General features: G+C 35.4%; 2 protein-coding genes and 1 non-coding gene across 3 annotated transcripts; 2 read left to right on the top strand and 1 right to left on the bottom strand.

Annotated features, from left to right (window-relative positions):
• The first annotated feature begins 376 nt into the window (after window positions 1-376).
• Window positions 377-9,325, top strand: LOC106710221 (homogentisate 1,2-dioxygenase). The gene is made up of 10 exons (XM_045681170.1): window positions 377-472; window positions 945-1,117; window positions 1,910-2,006; window positions 2,080-2,263; window positions 5,810-5,930; window positions 6,028-6,158; window positions 6,396-6,550; window positions 6,645-6,771; window positions 8,483-8,664; window positions 9,124-9,325. Exons 1-10 carry the CDS (start codon window positions 458-460, stop codon window positions 9,256-9,258), a joined length of 1,320 nt encoding a protein of 439 aa, XP_045537126.1. The 5' UTR covers window positions 377-457; the 3' UTR covers window positions 9,259-9,325.
• Trnai-uau lies at window positions 1,497-1,588 on the top strand. Its single transcript is given in 2 exon segments — window positions 1,497-1,534; window positions 1,553-1,588. It is a non-coding gene; the product is annotated as a tRNA-Ile (tRNA).
• Window positions 9,326-10,713: 1,388 nt separating the features above from the next.
• LOC106710228 (chromatin assembly factor 1 p55 subunit) lies at window positions 10,714-17,344 on the bottom strand. The gene is made up of 10 exons (XM_045681171.1): window positions 17,186-17,344; window positions 16,886-17,063; window positions 16,455-16,570; window positions 15,258-15,462; window positions 14,712-14,786; window positions 14,190-14,372; window positions 13,754-13,871; window positions 12,618-12,748; window positions 11,896-12,073; window positions 10,714-11,277 (listed from the first exon to the last, which is right to left on the bottom strand). Exons 1-10 carry the CDS (start codon window positions 17,205-17,207, stop codon window positions 11,185-11,187), a joined length of 1,299 nt encoding a protein of 432 aa, XP_045537127.1. The 5' UTR covers window positions 17,208-17,344; the 3' UTR covers window positions 10,714-11,184.
• Between the last annotated feature and the right edge of the window lie 116 nt (window positions 17,345-17,460).

Here is a 17,460-nt window from a genome sequence, read left to right on the forward strand (position 1 = left end):
ACGTTTGTTTGCTTGTCGATTTCATTACAATTGCAGTTGTAAATAAATGATGTTTTGAATGATATTCCGTAATAAATTCCATCAAGTCGAAGGTCAATTGACTAGATCATAACATGTTTATACTCATAAACAAATCAAACGTAAATTTTAAATATCGCGAAGTCTCCGAGGTAGAGATTTATGTAATACAAAGAACTGTTAATTTTAAAACAACTAAGGTATTTTTAAGACGATATTAAATTTTAACTTAAAATTATTTTATAAACGAAATTATTAATGTAACTTTTATCGTCCCTTTAAAAAAATAAAAACAATTTAGCATGATAATTAACTGCGTATAACCTGATTGGTTGATAAGTTGACGAGAACACAAACAAACTGGCTACATTAGCATACCTGCAGCCGTCCTGATAGCCTCAGTACACCACATCTCTTCGCAGAGATTAGTCTTCCCACAATGTCGGAGCTAAAAGTAAGTAATTATAGTATTATTTGATTTGATAAAATCTGCAGTTATCTTCAACGTTTGTACCAGAATTATGCGAGGATTTTGTTCGCGAAAGATTATTTTATCAGTTTACATTGCTTTAACTTTTTTAGCAATAAACATGTCCTTTGACATTTATAAATACTGTATTAAATATTATAATTTTTAATAATATCTTTCATACGTCTTTATAGAACCTGGACTAAAATATAAAATTATTAATTTTCCGCAACATTCATGATCAAATTAGGTACTCTGCTAATTTTCTTTCTTGTTATATTCTATAAGTTCATACTATTCTGGTCAAACAATCCAAACCATGTTACAACTTTGCTATAATTCGTAACATAACTACTTAATTCCACTTGATACTTTCCATTTGATAACCTACCATATACTTAATTTCTAATTACATCAAACAATACACTGAAAATATAACTGCAACTCTTATCGTCAGTACCTGTCAGGATTCGGATCGGAGTTTAGTTCAGAAGACCCGCGTCGGCCGGGCGCATTGCCAGTCGGTCAGAACTCTCCTCAACGCTGTCCGTACGGCCTCTACGCTGAACAACTCTCTGGGTCCGCATTTACCGCGCCCCGAACAGAGAACAAACGATCCTGGCTCTACAGGTAGGCAATCTCGAGATAGATTCAAATTTCATAACGGATCATGTGCTCGTGGGTTGTTGCGAAGGTGTATATGAGCAGATGGGTACCATTCCACTGCGGTCAGAGAAAAGCATACGCAGTGATGTACGAGACTGCGAGCCGCTGTAAAAATTGAATGGCACTATAACATTTTATAAGTAACTAAAAAAAACAATCGACTGCGTGTGACGTTTTCTATCGTCTTTAATCTTAAAAAAATCGTTTACCCAGTATTTTAAGTGATCAAAATTTGGGTAAACTACAATGTGTTGGATAATACGAAAATGAGTAAGTACTAACACGTCGGTGTCATAGGTAAGCGTTTTATAATATGTATAGAATAGTGGATGATTTACGACACGCTCCAGTGGCGCAATTGGTTAGCGCACGGTACTTATAGGTCAGTGTTCGTGAGCAATGCCGGGGTTGTGAGTTCGAGCCTCACCTGGAGCAATATTTTGTTCTTGTTTGTACGAGGAATATTCTAAACTTGGAACAAATCAGAATTTAAGAATAAACCCTTGTGCTGCGACATTCAAACTTGGGTGCAGTAAAATGTCAAGTTACAAGGCAGGGAAAATCTACTAAAGTTATCATATAATGAAGGTATTTGTGTTTTCATAAAATCTTTTATGTAGAGGTTATAATTAATAAAAAAATTAGAAAAATGAAAAGTCAGGTCTGAAATATTTTATCATCTTTTATAATCCTTCTTAGGTAGATGGTGAATGAATTGTTCATGTTAATTCCTAATATTAATACGTATTCTTATAGAATCCGTCCATCCGTCGTGCACCAGCCGTTCAAAAAGATAGACATCGCTAAATATCTCACCCACAACTGGGATGAAGTGGAACCAGATCCTAATCAGGTATTATTTCAGTCTCACTATTTATTTTACTTCTTAACAAAAAATATCATCTTATTAATTTCTCAATAAATAGTCTCGTTGGCTACCCTTCGATATCCCGCCAGCGGATCAGAAGGTGGACTTCGTGCGGGGTCTGCACACGGTGTGCGGCGCAGGGGACCCGCGGGCACGTCACGGCCTCGCCATACATGTCTACCTCTGCAACACATCTATGGATAAGAGTGCATTTTATAGCAGCGATGGAGACTTACTTATTGGTAAATCATTTGTATCATAACTTTTCCCCTTTCCCGAACAATATTCTTGTACAGTCAGCTTCATAAATATAGTGGCAGTCAAGATATCCAAATATATAGGAACACCTAAAGTGATCAATTATATAAGTACAACCAAAGTCATCAAATTAATTGAAGCATCCACCCTGCTCAAAAAGATCGAAGCGTTCACATCGTCATATATATGAGTACATTCAAAGTGCCCATAATTATAGTAACAGACAGAGCGCCAATAGTAACGAAGCATCGAAAGTATGCAAAAATATCGTAACATTTGACAAAATTGAACTCTATCTCTATTGACTTAAGATACACTTTGAAATATACTACTTCTGTTAAATTCATTTGACATTTTATATCAAAACATTTTTTTGCTATTTACTACAAGTTTACGTCCCGCATGACAGATACTAGATAGATAAGCAATATCAAATTTTAATATGTCACCATATATGCCAGTTTGGCCTTACGGCTTAACTATTCGCTGTTATACGCAGTTTTGGTGATTCGAATCCCAAACTATATTTATTTTTACATTTTTTAAGGTTTTTAATTTTATTATCAAAGCGTTATATAAAATTGAACTTTATCGCAACAATTATTGGTTACTATTACTATTTTATTGTTCACGTTTGTTATTGTAAGTTTCGTCTTTTAATTCCGCGCGGACTATGTCACTGGCGACATCGAATACGTGTAATAAATCTATGCTTGAAAAATTCTACTGCAACCGGACTGAAGATACCTAACAGTAAGAGAAAAATATTTTGATACAAATTGTCAATTAATTTAACAGAAGTTGTATACTTTCAAAGTGTATTTCAAGGATATGGAAATACGAGTAGAATTCAATTTCAATGACCGCAATGACAAGTGAAAACACTCTCCGCCCACTCGCTTTATTCCGAGATGGCCGAACCTAATCGTTATTAATTTTATATAAATATTTAATACCCCAAAAATAAAAATTTAAAATTGTTTTTTTTTTTTTTTTATATAAGAGAAGGGGGCAAACGAGCAGCGGGAACACCTAGGTGTTCATCGACGCCCATGGACATCTGCAATACCAGAGGAGTCGCAAATGCGTTGCCGGCCTTTGAGATGGTGATACGCTCGCTTCTTGAAGGACCCTAAGTCGTACTGGTTAGGAAATACCGCCGAGGACAGACCATTCCACAACGCGGCCGTGCGCGGCAAGAAATTTCGCGAGAACCGCACTGTTGTGGAATGCCAGCCGTCCAGATGGTATGGATGGTACCTGGCGGTCTGTCGGGTCGTCCGATGACGAAACTCGGCGGCAGGAATCGTTCCAAACAGTTCTTCGGAACACTCCCCGTGGTATAAACGATAAAAAATGCAGAGGGAACTGACGTCCCTCCGCAAGGCCAGAGTATCAAGCCGATCGGTAAGAGCTCGGTCGTTGACGATTCGAGTCGCTCTCCGTTGTATGCGGTCAAATGGAAGAAGCTGGTATTGGGGTGCTCCCGCCCAGAGGTGCGAGCAGTATTCCATGTGGGGCCGAACTTGCGCCTTGTACAGTTGTAGGCGGTGGCCCGGCTGGAAATACTGCTTCGCCCTACTGAGCACACCCAGCTTTTTGGAGGCCAGCTTTGCCTTGTCTTCCAAGTGACCACGAAACTGAACGTCACTCGATATGTCAACGCCGAGAATACCGATGCTGGCTGAGGCAACCAGGGGAGTGCCCTCAAAACGAAGATTTACGACAAAGGGTTGTTTTTTAGCGGTAATGGCGCACACTTGTGTCTTTTTGGGATTGAATTCAACGAGATTTCGTCGACCCCAATCCGAAACTTCACCCAGTAGGGTCTCCAGTTCAGACACAAGTTTGGTCCGGTTCTCATCGGCAGTAGCCCGAGAAACATTGGCACGGGCCGTGTACAGTGCGTCACACGTGCTATCGTCTGCATAACAATGAATGTTGCTGAATTGCAGCATGTCATTGATATGCAGAAGAAACAAGGTGGGCGACAGTACACAGCCCTGTGGGACACCAGCGTTGATTGGTTTCGGGTCAGAGCACGCACCGTCGACAACGACCTTGATGCTCCGACCCTCCAAGAAGCTAGAAATCCAGGCGCATAGTTTGTTAAGTAAATAAATTGTTTTTGTTAAGTAAAAAACATACTCTAAGTACATTACCAGATTTCTCCTTTTCATTAAAAAAATCAAGCTCTATATATGATTGATAATATTGAAAAATAAAAACCTTGTAAGCCTGGAATTCGAACCACTAAACTTACGTACTGCGGCGAAAATAGTAAAACACTGAAACTAGCACATATTGTGACAGAGTAAAATTTGATGTTACTTACTAGCTTTTACCCGCGACTTCGTCCGCGCGGAATTAAAAAAATGCTCACAAGATAAAAAGTTCCTATGTCCGTCTCCTAATTCTAAGCTACCTCCCCATCAATTTTCAGCTAAATCAGTTCGACCGATCTTGAGTTATAAACAGTGTAACTAACACGACTTTCTTTTATATATATAGATTAGGTATCTGTCATGTATCGTCAATTTATAAATTTTAAACTTTATAATAATAAGAAGAAAAATGTTGGGTTGTCCGATAAGTTCGTGCCCATTTTTAAGGGAAATTTTAAAGGCCCTTAAGTTTTGGAATACGTCTTTTAAATTATATTTGTTCGATTTTATTGCTAAACGTCTTATGTATTTCGGCAAAAATTAAGTGAATCAGTTTTTATAAAACTGATAGAAAAGAACGAATCGTGTCCTACCATTTGTCAAAATATGGCTGAAGTTATCCTCGTTTAGTATGTACTAGCTTTTACCCGCGACTCCGTCCGCGCGAAAAAAAATAGAAAACGCGGTAAAAATTATCCTATGTCCGTTTCCTGGTTCTAAGCTACGTGCCCACCAATTTTCAGTCAAATCGATTCAGCCGTTCTTGAGTTATAAATAGTGTAACTAACACGACTTTCTTTTATATATATAAGATGTATTATGTAAACATGTCATATGTTTTCAATAATTGTAATATATTCGGGTCTATTCTAAGCTACCTATTGAAAATTGGAACGAACTTATTGGACAACCTATTATGTTGATACAAAGCGTCAAATGATTTTAACAGATGTAGTATATTTCAAAGTGTATCTTAAGTCAATAGAGATAGAGTTCAATTTTGTCAAATGTTACGATATTTTTGCATACTTTCGATGCTTCGTTACTATTGACGCTCTGTCTGTTACTATAATTATGGGCACTTTGAATGTACTCATATATATGACGATGTGAACGCTTCGATCTTTTTGAGCAGAGTGGATGCTTCAATTAATTTGATGACTTTGGTTGTACTTATATAATTGATCACTTTAGGTGTTCCTATATATTTGGATATCTTGACTGTCACTATATTTATGAAGCTGACTGTACAGTTACAATTAATTTCTTCCCTTCCACAAAAATTGAAACAATCTTCATATGCAATGATCTGTCTATAGTCTGTATGGAAATTAGATTTAAAGCCTGTTATCTTCTTTCATACAGTACCACAACAAGGAAACCTGAAGATCACTACGGAATTCGGTATAATGAAGATATGTCCCAACGAGATAGCCGTGATACAGCTCGGCATGAGATTCGCTGTCGAAGTGGAAGGTCCTAGCCGGTAAGAAATATTTTTTACTAAAACTTTACGCGCTAGATAAAAATCATCACATCTTTCCGTTGTACGAAACCATTTCGTTGCAAAAAAATCATTTCAGGGGCTACATTTTAGAAGTATTCGATGGCCACTTCAAGCTGCCTGATTTGGGTCCTATTGGGGCAAATGGTTTGGCAAACCCTCGTGACTTTCTAACCCCAGTTGCTTGCTACCAAGACGAAGACGTACCAGGTATACCTTTATCTCTTCCGCTTTACCTCCATTATATCTTTCTTCTCTCTTGAGTAACATTTATCATTACTTAATTTTTACTTATATAAAAACCAAAGATTATTGGTTGGAACTTGGAACGTAGTTACTTTCGACAGATACAGTCGTTAGATACTAGTCGTCTGATTTATGCTATTGTTATTACAGTGGTTGATAAAAAGATATACAACTACCTTATATAAATAAACTTTCCAACAGGATTTAAAATAATAAACAAATACCAAGGCGCACTTTTCGAAGCCGTCCAGAACCATTCTCCTTTCGATGTTGTGGCTTGGCACGGGAACTATGTGCCTTATAAATACGATCTGAGCAATTTCATGGTCATCAACTCCGTATCATTCGACCATTGTGTAAGCATTGATTGAATTATTACTTATGATACAGGTCATCAAAAATTCAATTTTATATTATCATAAAGCCCTTAATTGTCTTGTAATTTTTTAGGACCCTTCTATATTCACGGTGTTGACATGTCCGTCGACAAAGCCCGGTGTGGCGATCGCAGACTTTGTCATCTTCCCACCGCGATGGTCTGTGCAGGAAAACACATTCAGACCTCCGTATTATCACAGTAAAACAATTTTTGTATAATTTGTATTTTACGCGGTTATAAAATCGTAATATTACGTGACAAGGGTAGGACAAGTTAACAAAGCGCGGCTTAAATTTAAAAAACTTAATAAGTATATGTTCTTCCAGACTGTGTTCTACATCTGTGCCAAATTTCATCAAGATCCGTTGAGTCGTACCGGAGGTACCTTCAAACAAACATCCATCCATCCAAACATTCGCATTTATAATATTAGTAAGATTTATATGGTTTCAAACCTACACATTAGGTTAGTTAGTAGCAAAATGTATGTACACAGGTGGGCACAGTTAATCGAAAAGTTAACTTCGTTAATCGTTAATTCGTTAATTAAAAATTTAACTTCGTTAATCGTTAAAGCGTTAAATTCTCGAAAATTTAACGCAAGTTAAAGTTAATCGTTAACAGTTAACCATACCAAAATTATACATACTACTTTCACACTTATAGTCGCGACACTTGTTTAAAATATTAATTTGATTATTTTAATTATGAAAATTAATTTTTATTAATATAAAAATTAATGAAAATTAATCTTAATTCTATAAAACATTAGTATTGGAGACAAGTATGAATACATTATAGTATATTTCATTACGAGTGCGGAAAGCCTATCATCGCAAAGAGTTCCAACAAATGTCTACCCGAGCCGAGGCGCAGCCGAAGGTGAGGTTTGACAGTTGGCACAAGTTGTAATGACAGTTCCGCCCATGTACTAAACAACTATTTTTTATACAGTTACGAAAAAAAATGAAGCAATTTAAAATAATAAGAAAAACACAATAAACTCAACTAACTAAAATGTTTTGAAAATGGCGCCAACCGTAAAGAATACAAACAGAGATTTTTTTCGTTTTCTTCACCCATTCTGGGTAGGCAAGGGGAACTATGCCCAAACAGCGAAGACTTCGGTGGATTATTTCTATTGATATGAAATGAAAATGATTTTTAATGAGATGAAATAAAATGAAACCAACCTAATTCATTGAATCAAATCATTAAATCTGATATTGTAATAAATTAGGAGCTTCTTTTTAGAAATATTTGCATGAATCATAAAATCTTCAATGATTTTTTTTTTTGTTATAACTTCGTGGTTGGTTTTTTTCTTTTTAATAGACATTATTTTGACAGTTGGGAAAGAGAACGCAAGAGTTTGGAAAAGCTAAAGAAAAAGCACGAGTAAAAAAGTGTTTTTAATACAGTTGCTCAAAAAGTGGCGTATTACAGGGACGAAGAGCGTTCGGAATGTAGGCTATTACATACTCGTGCTTTTATAGACTCGTTATGAAATATACTATTTCGAACCTTCTTTTGATTTTGTCTTGTTGGTCACGTCTTTCCCGGACGCTCTAATGCATCACACTTGCACGCGAACTTCACATATATCAATTATCAACTCGTTCGTTCACCATTCGAGTCGCTGACAGTCGCCCAACATAGTTGAACTTACGAGCGTGGCGTAGCGCGTGATTTAAACAAAATGATAGCACGTCTCCAAGTTTCTAATTTAACGATTAACGGACTTTTATTAACGGAAGTTGAGTTTAACGGAAGTTAATAAAAGCGTTAACACTTTTTGAAGTTAACTTAAAAGTTAATCCGTTAAGCAAAATGTTAACTTCGTTAATTAACGATTAACGGATTAACGAGTTAATGCCCAGCTCTGTGTATGTATATTATATTTTTCAAGGGAATTGTATGAGTGAGTTCATGGGACTTATCCTCGGCTCGTACGAGGCGAAAGAGGACGGTTTCCTTGCGGGCGGTGCGTCTCTGCACTCCATGATGACGCCGCACGGACCCGACTCGCAGTGTTTTGACGCCGCGTCCAATGCTACATTAGTACCTCAGAAGATTGCAGTTGGCACTCAGGTTTGTGAAACGCTGTCCAAACACTTGTATAGAAACATGTTGCCAACCCTCTCTCTTCTTTGAATAAACCGTCATGCAATATGTTTATGCAGGTGTTTCAGCAATGGAAATTCACGATTAAAATCAAATATAGTATTAATTCTCCCTTCATGTTCATTCTGGCAAAGTTGCAATACTTTTTTTCTATTCATCTCGATAGACTCGACTTTTTATACCAACTTACGCGTAATCTACTTCTGTTAAAAATACTGTTTGTACGCGTTATAAATTAATAGTTACTACTGCTTTGATATTAACAAAATAGAACAAAAAATAAAACTTAAAATATCTAGGCGGCCTAAAGTCCCCCCGCATTCAGTTTCTCCTCACTACCTAACACGTTGTTTTGCGCAACTCGCACGAAGTTAAGTGCCCTTAAGATATTTGAAATCATTTATTATACGTTTATTTACTTTACAGGCATTTATGTTCGAGTCATCTCTGAGTATGGCCATCACACGCTGGGGTTTGCAGACTTGTCATAAGCGAGACACCAAATACTACGAATGTTGGCAGAAACTACCCAAACTCTTCTCTGACAAGATACAAGTTTAATGTTTATTGTTTTGTAGTCCAAAATAAAGGTCCACTGCCAAAACACTGGTTTAATTTTTTATTTAATCTGTATTTTTTTTAAATGTATGTTTGGGTTTCGGCAGCAAAAACCCTATCTAATATTTAAAATCATGGAAAATAAAACACGATAAATATTACGATAGTCTTTAATTAATAATAATATTTAGCAGAGCTTAAAAATACATACCATTATTGAAATATTATTACAATAAAAAAAGAAATTCAGTCGCATCTTTAACGACGCACCAACGAACTACGAAAACTATGGTGACGTACGAAAAATAAATTAACACGGAATTGAATCACACGACCATTTGTAATTGCGGGACTCGCTCCCACTGAACCTTGGTTCGTAAAAAAAATCATTGTCCGATGATATCTATATATATAAAAGAAAGTCGTGTTAGTTACACTATTTATAACTCAAGAACGACTGAATCGATTTGACTGAAAATTTGTAGGCAGGTAGCTTAGAACCAGGAAACGGACATAGGATAATTTTTACCCCGTTTTCTATTTTTTATTCCGCGCGGACGGAGTCGCGGGTAAAAGCTAGTTTTCTATAAATAAAAAAATGTGTGCATTTCAAATAAATCTTCAAACCACGTGATATTTCGACCTCGCACACATTGGTCCCAATCATTCAGTTTAAATAGTTAAAAATATTACATAGAAGATATAGTCTAAGAATATATAAAAGGGCTTGGGGGCGCCACTTTCGCCTTGTATATTGCAACACTAACGTCAACATGTCAAACTAATGTCATTCAAAAGTTAAAATCGATAAATTTTTAAATTTTCTCTCCAATAATGATCCATACATTAATAAAATTGGAGTGTATGTAATATTGAAAAAAATATTCACAATAAAAACCTGTTTTTTTTTTTATTCTTGTCCCCCGTCTTTATGTCTAATATGTATGTTCCGGGTGTGAAAGAGGATAAACGTAAGAAGGGGGTAAATTGAGATATGACGGCTGATAGAGATGTATGGAGAAGTAGTACATACTGTGCCGACCCTCCATAGGGATAAGGGCAGGTTGATGATGATGATGTATGTTCTGGGTAATCTCCGGAACGGCTGAACAGATTTTTGACGGGACTTGGGAAGTTTGTTAATGCGCAACATATTATAGGCTAATTTATTTTCGTTTTTAATTTAGAACTGCGCTTATTCAAGCGCTTATATACAAATTCATAGAAATCAAGAATAACACAGAAATTACGAGATTACACCTTTGAGTTATAAAATCTTGCAAATTAAATTTGATTCACTTCCCGGTTACTGATTAAACAGAAATTGCAGTTATCTTTTCAAGAAATTAATTACATATGTTATACCCAAATATACGGTAATAAGTTATTATACTAATAAGTTAGTGCTGGGCTTTTTAAGGAAACAGCAAAAAGGTTAGTTGACATCACAGGAGACCGAAGAGCTGGCAGATACCTCGGACAAAGAAGTCTAGCCATTCAAAGGGGGTACGCTGCCAGTATCTTCAGAACCTTGCCTAAAACGACACCTTTTAAAGACATATTTTAGTTTTTATGTATTATATTTAAATTAAATCCAAGTTATTATTAACAACAATAAAGTTTGACAATCCAGAACTTATGAACTTGATTGTAATAAATGAGATAAAAACTACGCTTTTATAGGATTTTTGATGTTACATTGACTTCATAAATTACCTTAAAATATTTATTTAATTAAAGATGTCAAATTATTCAGTTTCAGAAAACAGCAATTATTTCAACTATAATAAAAAAATATTAACCAAGATTAGGACCAAGTGTTTAAAAACTATGTCTGACAATATTAAGTACAGACATGGTCTCCAGTCTATGTCGTGGTCGTGTATGAGCTGTGTATGAGGTTGTGTATGAAATGGTGTATGTTTGTGCTCAGCCGTGGTTCACATTGACGCCCGACTCCAGTTCAGAGGCGGGCGTTTCTGGTTCCTCATCGTTGTAAATGTTCTCCGCCATTTGCCACACCTGCATATAAAATTGTAATTTATACATTCCTGCTATTACCAAAGACACACAAGTTTTTTTTGGTGTGAAACATCTATAGGATCACTTGTAAACCGAATTGTTGGCGTGGCGACGCTTACCGTGGCGACGGGTCGCCACGCTATACTGAGGTATACATATATATACGATGTTTCACATCTGCCAGGCGTCCCATGACGGCTCACCTTTTTTTGTTTAGTTTCAATCAATACAAATAAATATAATTTTTAATTCACTAACAGTATGGTATTATCTAACTTGTCGTTAATCATTAAAAAAAACTAAAATTAAGATTTACTAGCGTGAATAGTTTGAAAATCTGACAAGAACCAATATTGATCCTTTAAATATAATCAAAAATAACTATTTGTAACATCTAATATATAAAATTCTCGTGTCACGAGGTTCGAACTTGAACTTCTCCGAAACGGCTTGACCGATTCTCATGAAATTTTGTGAGCATATTCAGTAGGTCTGAGAATCGGCCAACATCTATTTTTCATAACCCCCCCCATTTAGTTTTTTTTTTAACTGCGCGCGGTCGGAGTCGCGGGCGACAGCTAGTATAAATCATATACTAAACACTTTGTAACACATTACCTGCATAATATTGTCCTCTGAGACGGAGCAAATAACCCAGGGCTCGTTAGGATTCCAGGAGAAGTCTGATATCTTAGCGGTGTGTCCTCCATGGATGAAGAGCAGTTCTGGAGGGCCATCTTCAGCATCCTCCGCCGTCTGCTCCTCACCTATCTTTGACAAGTCCCACACGTGCAATCTGAAATATGTTTATAATTAAGCGAAAAAGGACATAATATATTAATTTTTAGACATAATCCAAGATTCAAAATGAATTGAATATCCAACTAGCGACTTACACAAGATCAAAGATATTTGCAAAAAGAACTGTACATTAAGTCTATATTTATATCTATATACATAAAAGTAAAAATTATAAAACCTATTTTATATTAACAAAATCTTAATGTAAACCAAGAAATTGTTTACACAAATTTCATTAAAATGAGCACACAATTTATATACATATATATATATTTTTTGGAAAGATATTCTTCATAGTTGTACAGATCTTTCTGGACAAGCCATAATTTTAATCTATTTTTAAATGAGACGAGACTGGTTGTACACAGCAGGCACCATGACACTTACAGCGATAAGGCCATCCTTGCTATGTAAATTAATTTTTAGTAATTTTTTGTATAATTTATAATAGTAAAAAGAGTCAATAAATAATCTACAAAGAGTTTCCTGTCTTCCTTTTACTAACATTTAGGTAGCGTTTGGTATCAACAATATGTTACCTTCTGTCAGTGCCGCTGCTGGCAAGTATGGTCTCGTTGTGCGGTGACCACTGTACTTGGAAGATCTCGTCCTTATGAGACTCGAACGAATGCAGCTTCAGTTTCAAATTGCGTAAGTCCCACAGCGCCACCTGCACATAACATAAATGACATCGAAAACTATGTTTATAATTTTTAAATAAATAATTAATTGAATCGGTCATTTCAAAAACCACTTAAGTCAACATTTTTTCCAACATGCTTTTTTTACAGAAAATGGTTTTTCAAAGGTAGATGTGTATTCTGGGTGAAAACAACTTAAGTCAAAACATTCCTTCCTCTTTTAATAATACCGATTGATTGAACATTCATTCTCATTATTGAAGAAAATAACAACTTCTGTTTCACTTCCATCAACGAAAGCCTATAATTTGAAAGTGCCCATCAATAAAAATAAAATAGACGATTTAAAACTAGTTCAAGATAGCATTCCGGAAGAGCATATGCCATTTTATAACAACATTTTTAGTCCAGATGAGAATGATGGAGAATATGACTATGTACCATAAAGATATTAAAACATGACAAATTAATACATGTGAAATATTAATAAGATTATTTTTAAGTGTAATTCTTAATTACAAGCAATAAAAAATATGATTACTACAATTTTTTTGGTTAAATTATATACCACTAAACCTATTTCTCGCTAAAACAACATAAGTCAAGAACTGTTTATCAGGTTTTTTTCATTATTTCTATTAATAAAGCGAAAAGATTATACGCTATTTTAATTTTTTACCCCTCGAATACTAAATTAACCATAAAGAAGCTCTTCAAAACTCATTTGTTTGTGTATGAAACAGTTTTTATTGATTTCTGAAAAATTATAATTTTGTGACTTATGAGGTTTTTGAAATGACCGATTCAATTATATTTAATCAAGGAAATGTTAATGGAATATTTATTCAATTTAATTTAACAACTAACTATTGCCTGTAATTACTGCCTATGTGTTTTTCTGTTATGTTCTACATCTATGTCAAATTTCAGTTAGATCTATGGTGTTGTTCTGGAGACAACATCCATCCATCTTTTTATCCGTATTTACATTTATAAGTAAGAAGTAAGATCATTGAATATCTTTTTTTGTTTACCGTTTTGTCAGCGCTGCCTGTGGCCAATATGAACTCGGAGTAAGGGTTGAAGCTGAGGCAGTTCACTTCAGCCGTGTGAGCGTCCACAGTGTGCGACGGCTTCGACGTGTTGTTACATCTGCTCATTCAAAAAGGTTTTAATTACGAAATTAAATTAGAATGGAGGATCAGCTGTAATCATTCTTTCTTTTAATAACTATTTAAGAAAAAAAAAAATTAGACAAGTCGATCTATTAAAGGAGATCTAAAAAATATTTGGTGTATAAAAAATCTGTATTTCTCTACTATCAAAATTTTGAGACTTGGAAAATACATTACATGAATTACAATTGCTAATAAGATGGAATCATTAAGCAATTGAACATTAACAAACACATATAGTTAATATAAAAAAATAAAAACATTTTTATATATGGCAACTTCAAAAATAAAGTACCTGGTATCCCAGATCATTAGTTTCTGATCATCAGCCACAGAACCAAACAGTGACTCATGCAGCAGGTGCCAGGCGACATCCTCGACTACAGCTGTGTGCCCCGTGAACACAGACTTGGCCTCAATAACACGGCCCTCTTTGGGAGTCGCGTTGATGTCCCACAGACAAATTGTGTGGTCATCGCTAAAATAAAAAGTAGCTGTCGCATTTATTTTTATTTTTTACATATTTAAAAAGCTAGCGTTTGACCAAGATCCCGATGAAGTGATGATGTGGTCTAAAGATGGTACGCACTAGCTGTGTAAATGCTTATTCACTCTACTCTTGAAGGCCCCGATGTCGTACTTGGACGGAAAATCTGACGCCGGCTTATTCCAATCAATTCCAACAAAAAGTTACCCATTTTATTATCCACAATGTAAATACATCATATGTACAAAATTTGACAATTTTTGATGAACATTTGAAAACTACTGCTCATTGCTATATCAAGTTAAAAAATTTGAATTAAAAAATGCATACCTTGCAGACAGTAGATATCCATTCAGATTAGGGTTCCATGATAAACCATAGCCTTCTTTTTGGTGTCCTCGCAATCTAAAATAGAATAAATTAATTTAAATAAATCTTACTAATATTATAAATGCAAATGTTTAGATGGATGGATGCATGTTTGTTTGAAGGTATCTCCGAAATGGCTCAACGGATCTTGATGAAATTTGGCATAGATGTAGATCATAGTCTGGAAGAAGACATAGGCCACTTATTAAGTTTTTTTTAATTCAGCGTGGACCTAGTTGCGGGTGAATACTAGTTATAGAAAGGGCATATTTACTGACTGACTTAATGTTTGTTAACTTTGTGGAGAATCCTAGATCTTGTTTTGGAAACATAACTGAAGACTAAGACAAATCAATTGAAAGGTTGTTGGGATTCTTCAGCCCAGCTGGATATAGTCCATTTACCAACTACATACAATATAAATGAGTAGTGGTGTCATAGTAAACAAAGCCCAGTACCTATAATACATGATGTGTAAATGAAGTGTGTTTGATTTTATAACCTTACCTGAGGTCAGGATGACACTCTCCTGAAGGCTCTGGCTTTGAAGGATGCTTTGTGTAGTCAAACACAAGGACATCAGAGGATGGTGTCTTAGTCGCAATGACACAGGGGTTCTGAGGCATGTAGCGAGCCCTGTTTACCTCACCTTCATGGTTGATTTTGATCTCTATGTCTATTTTACCCGACACAGAACCGAAACCACCAAATTCTAAAATGTTTACAAAAATATTATACTCATTTCTTGAACACAATTTTTTTTTAATTTAAGACAGCTGATTAATAAAGAAGTCTTTTAGTGTAGGTAGAAGTGCAGAAACCAAATATGTACAAGAAATATACGAGTAATGACTGATATGAACATAGAATTTGGAAAAACTCAGAATGTAAGACATAAAGAAAGTGGTTTATTAATTGATATTAGTGATGCAACGGATGTCTGTTTCCGTTTCCGCTAGTGCGGAAGTTCCGCGTGCTTTTCAACATCCGTTTCTGCTTCTGTTTCCGCAACTTTTATAACGGAGATAAAACGGAACTTTACGACGGCTAAGAGATCCAAATGCGCGGCGCGAGACGCGCAGTCCGTGCACGGCCTTTCGGCACTTGTCGCATTTGTTTGTTTACGTACTTTTTCGTGAATTTAAGCGCGTAATATTTTCTGCTGCTGTTTGAAACAATCAGTTTCTCTTGCTGGAGTAAGCTGTCTAGTTGTTGTCCATATAAAATTTGACAACTGGCAAAATATGACTATTTCATACTTACGAGTTATTAAATGTACTTTTGAATAAGTGATAACCATGTAATATATCATCATCGTTATTATCATCAGCTCACTATACATTCCCACTGAGGGGCTCGGAGCCTACCCCAAATTAGAGGTAACTAGGCCATAGTTAACCACGCTGGCCCAGAGCGGGTTGACTTCACACATATCATTAAATTTTTTCTCAGATATGTGCAGGCAGCATCACTATGTTTTCCTTCACCGTAGGAACGTCGGATAAATGTACATAATTATAAAAAATATTTGTAAATATGTTTTTTTTTTATTATTTACACTTCTGTTTCCGCTTCCGTTTCCGTTTCCGTTTCTGCTAAAATTTATTTTTGACATCTGTTTCCGTTTCTGGTTCCGGTAAGACACTTCCGTTGCATCACTAATTGATATACAATATTACTTTTTTTATGAAAACATGTTCTTACCTCCTTTGTCATTATCATAATGACTTGCATCAAATTGTGCATCTTCATTTGGAAGCTGAACGCTAGCAATTAGCAGATGATTCTGCTCATCTGATGTATGTGTGCCCAGAATCAATCTAAAAATTAAATATGTAATATAATAAAAATAAATAATGCTTTATGTCTCAACAAACATTAAAGATACTATTTGTCTACTATAGGTTTCTACAAACAAAACAAGAATTCTGCACATACAGGCACAGTTACTTTGTAGTTGTTCATGTATATAGCTGTTCTAGTCTCATTTGGCAAGTAATGAAATAACATTAATTTAATTCGACTTTTCAATACGTGATAAACGTAATGCAAAATAAACGTCCAGTATTCAAAAAGAATTGACACTGAAAAAAAATGAATTTGAAATTAAATGAAGTGTTTAATTGCTGCTTTACCTGTGTACTGAATAGTCTTTTCCTTCTGGCCTGGTGACGTCTGGGAGCCATTGAGCAGTAAGCGAGGGCCATTCCAGAGCATGGGTCATCACCAGGTCGTATAAGAAAGGTGTATTCTTTTTCCATATTTTATATTCTTCGTTTATAACTCTCTCTTCAACCGCGTCATCGAACGTTTCTATAATCATAAAAAATGACAATATAACGCTGTTGTACTGTTAACCAAAAAACAAAAGGTAAGCTGTCACTGAAATGGATCACTTATTTTAAAAATACAAGCAAAATGAATTATTATTTTACCTCCATCGCCTTTGTCACCCATTTTATACTAATAGCGAACTTTTGTTCGCCTTTAAATAAATGCCTAATAATTTACAATATCTAACCGGCCCCGTAAAGGCGCCAAACAACAACCTTTTCTCGGCGTTACCGTCCAACAGACAATACAATACAATGGGACTTCCGGTTAATCAAGATAAAAAAATCATAGAGGAGTTTTATACTCAATGATGAAAAGCAAAATACTATTTTGATGGAATCGGTGGGTTTAAACTTTAAGCAAGCGGAACAGTGTA

This window comes from Papilio machaon, chromosome 15 (genome assembly GCF_912999745.1).
Source record: "Papilio machaon chromosome 15, ilPapMach1.1, whole genome shotgun sequence".
Lineage (NCBI taxonomy): Eukaryota > Metazoa > Arthropoda > Insecta > Lepidoptera > Papilionidae > Papilio > Papilio machaon.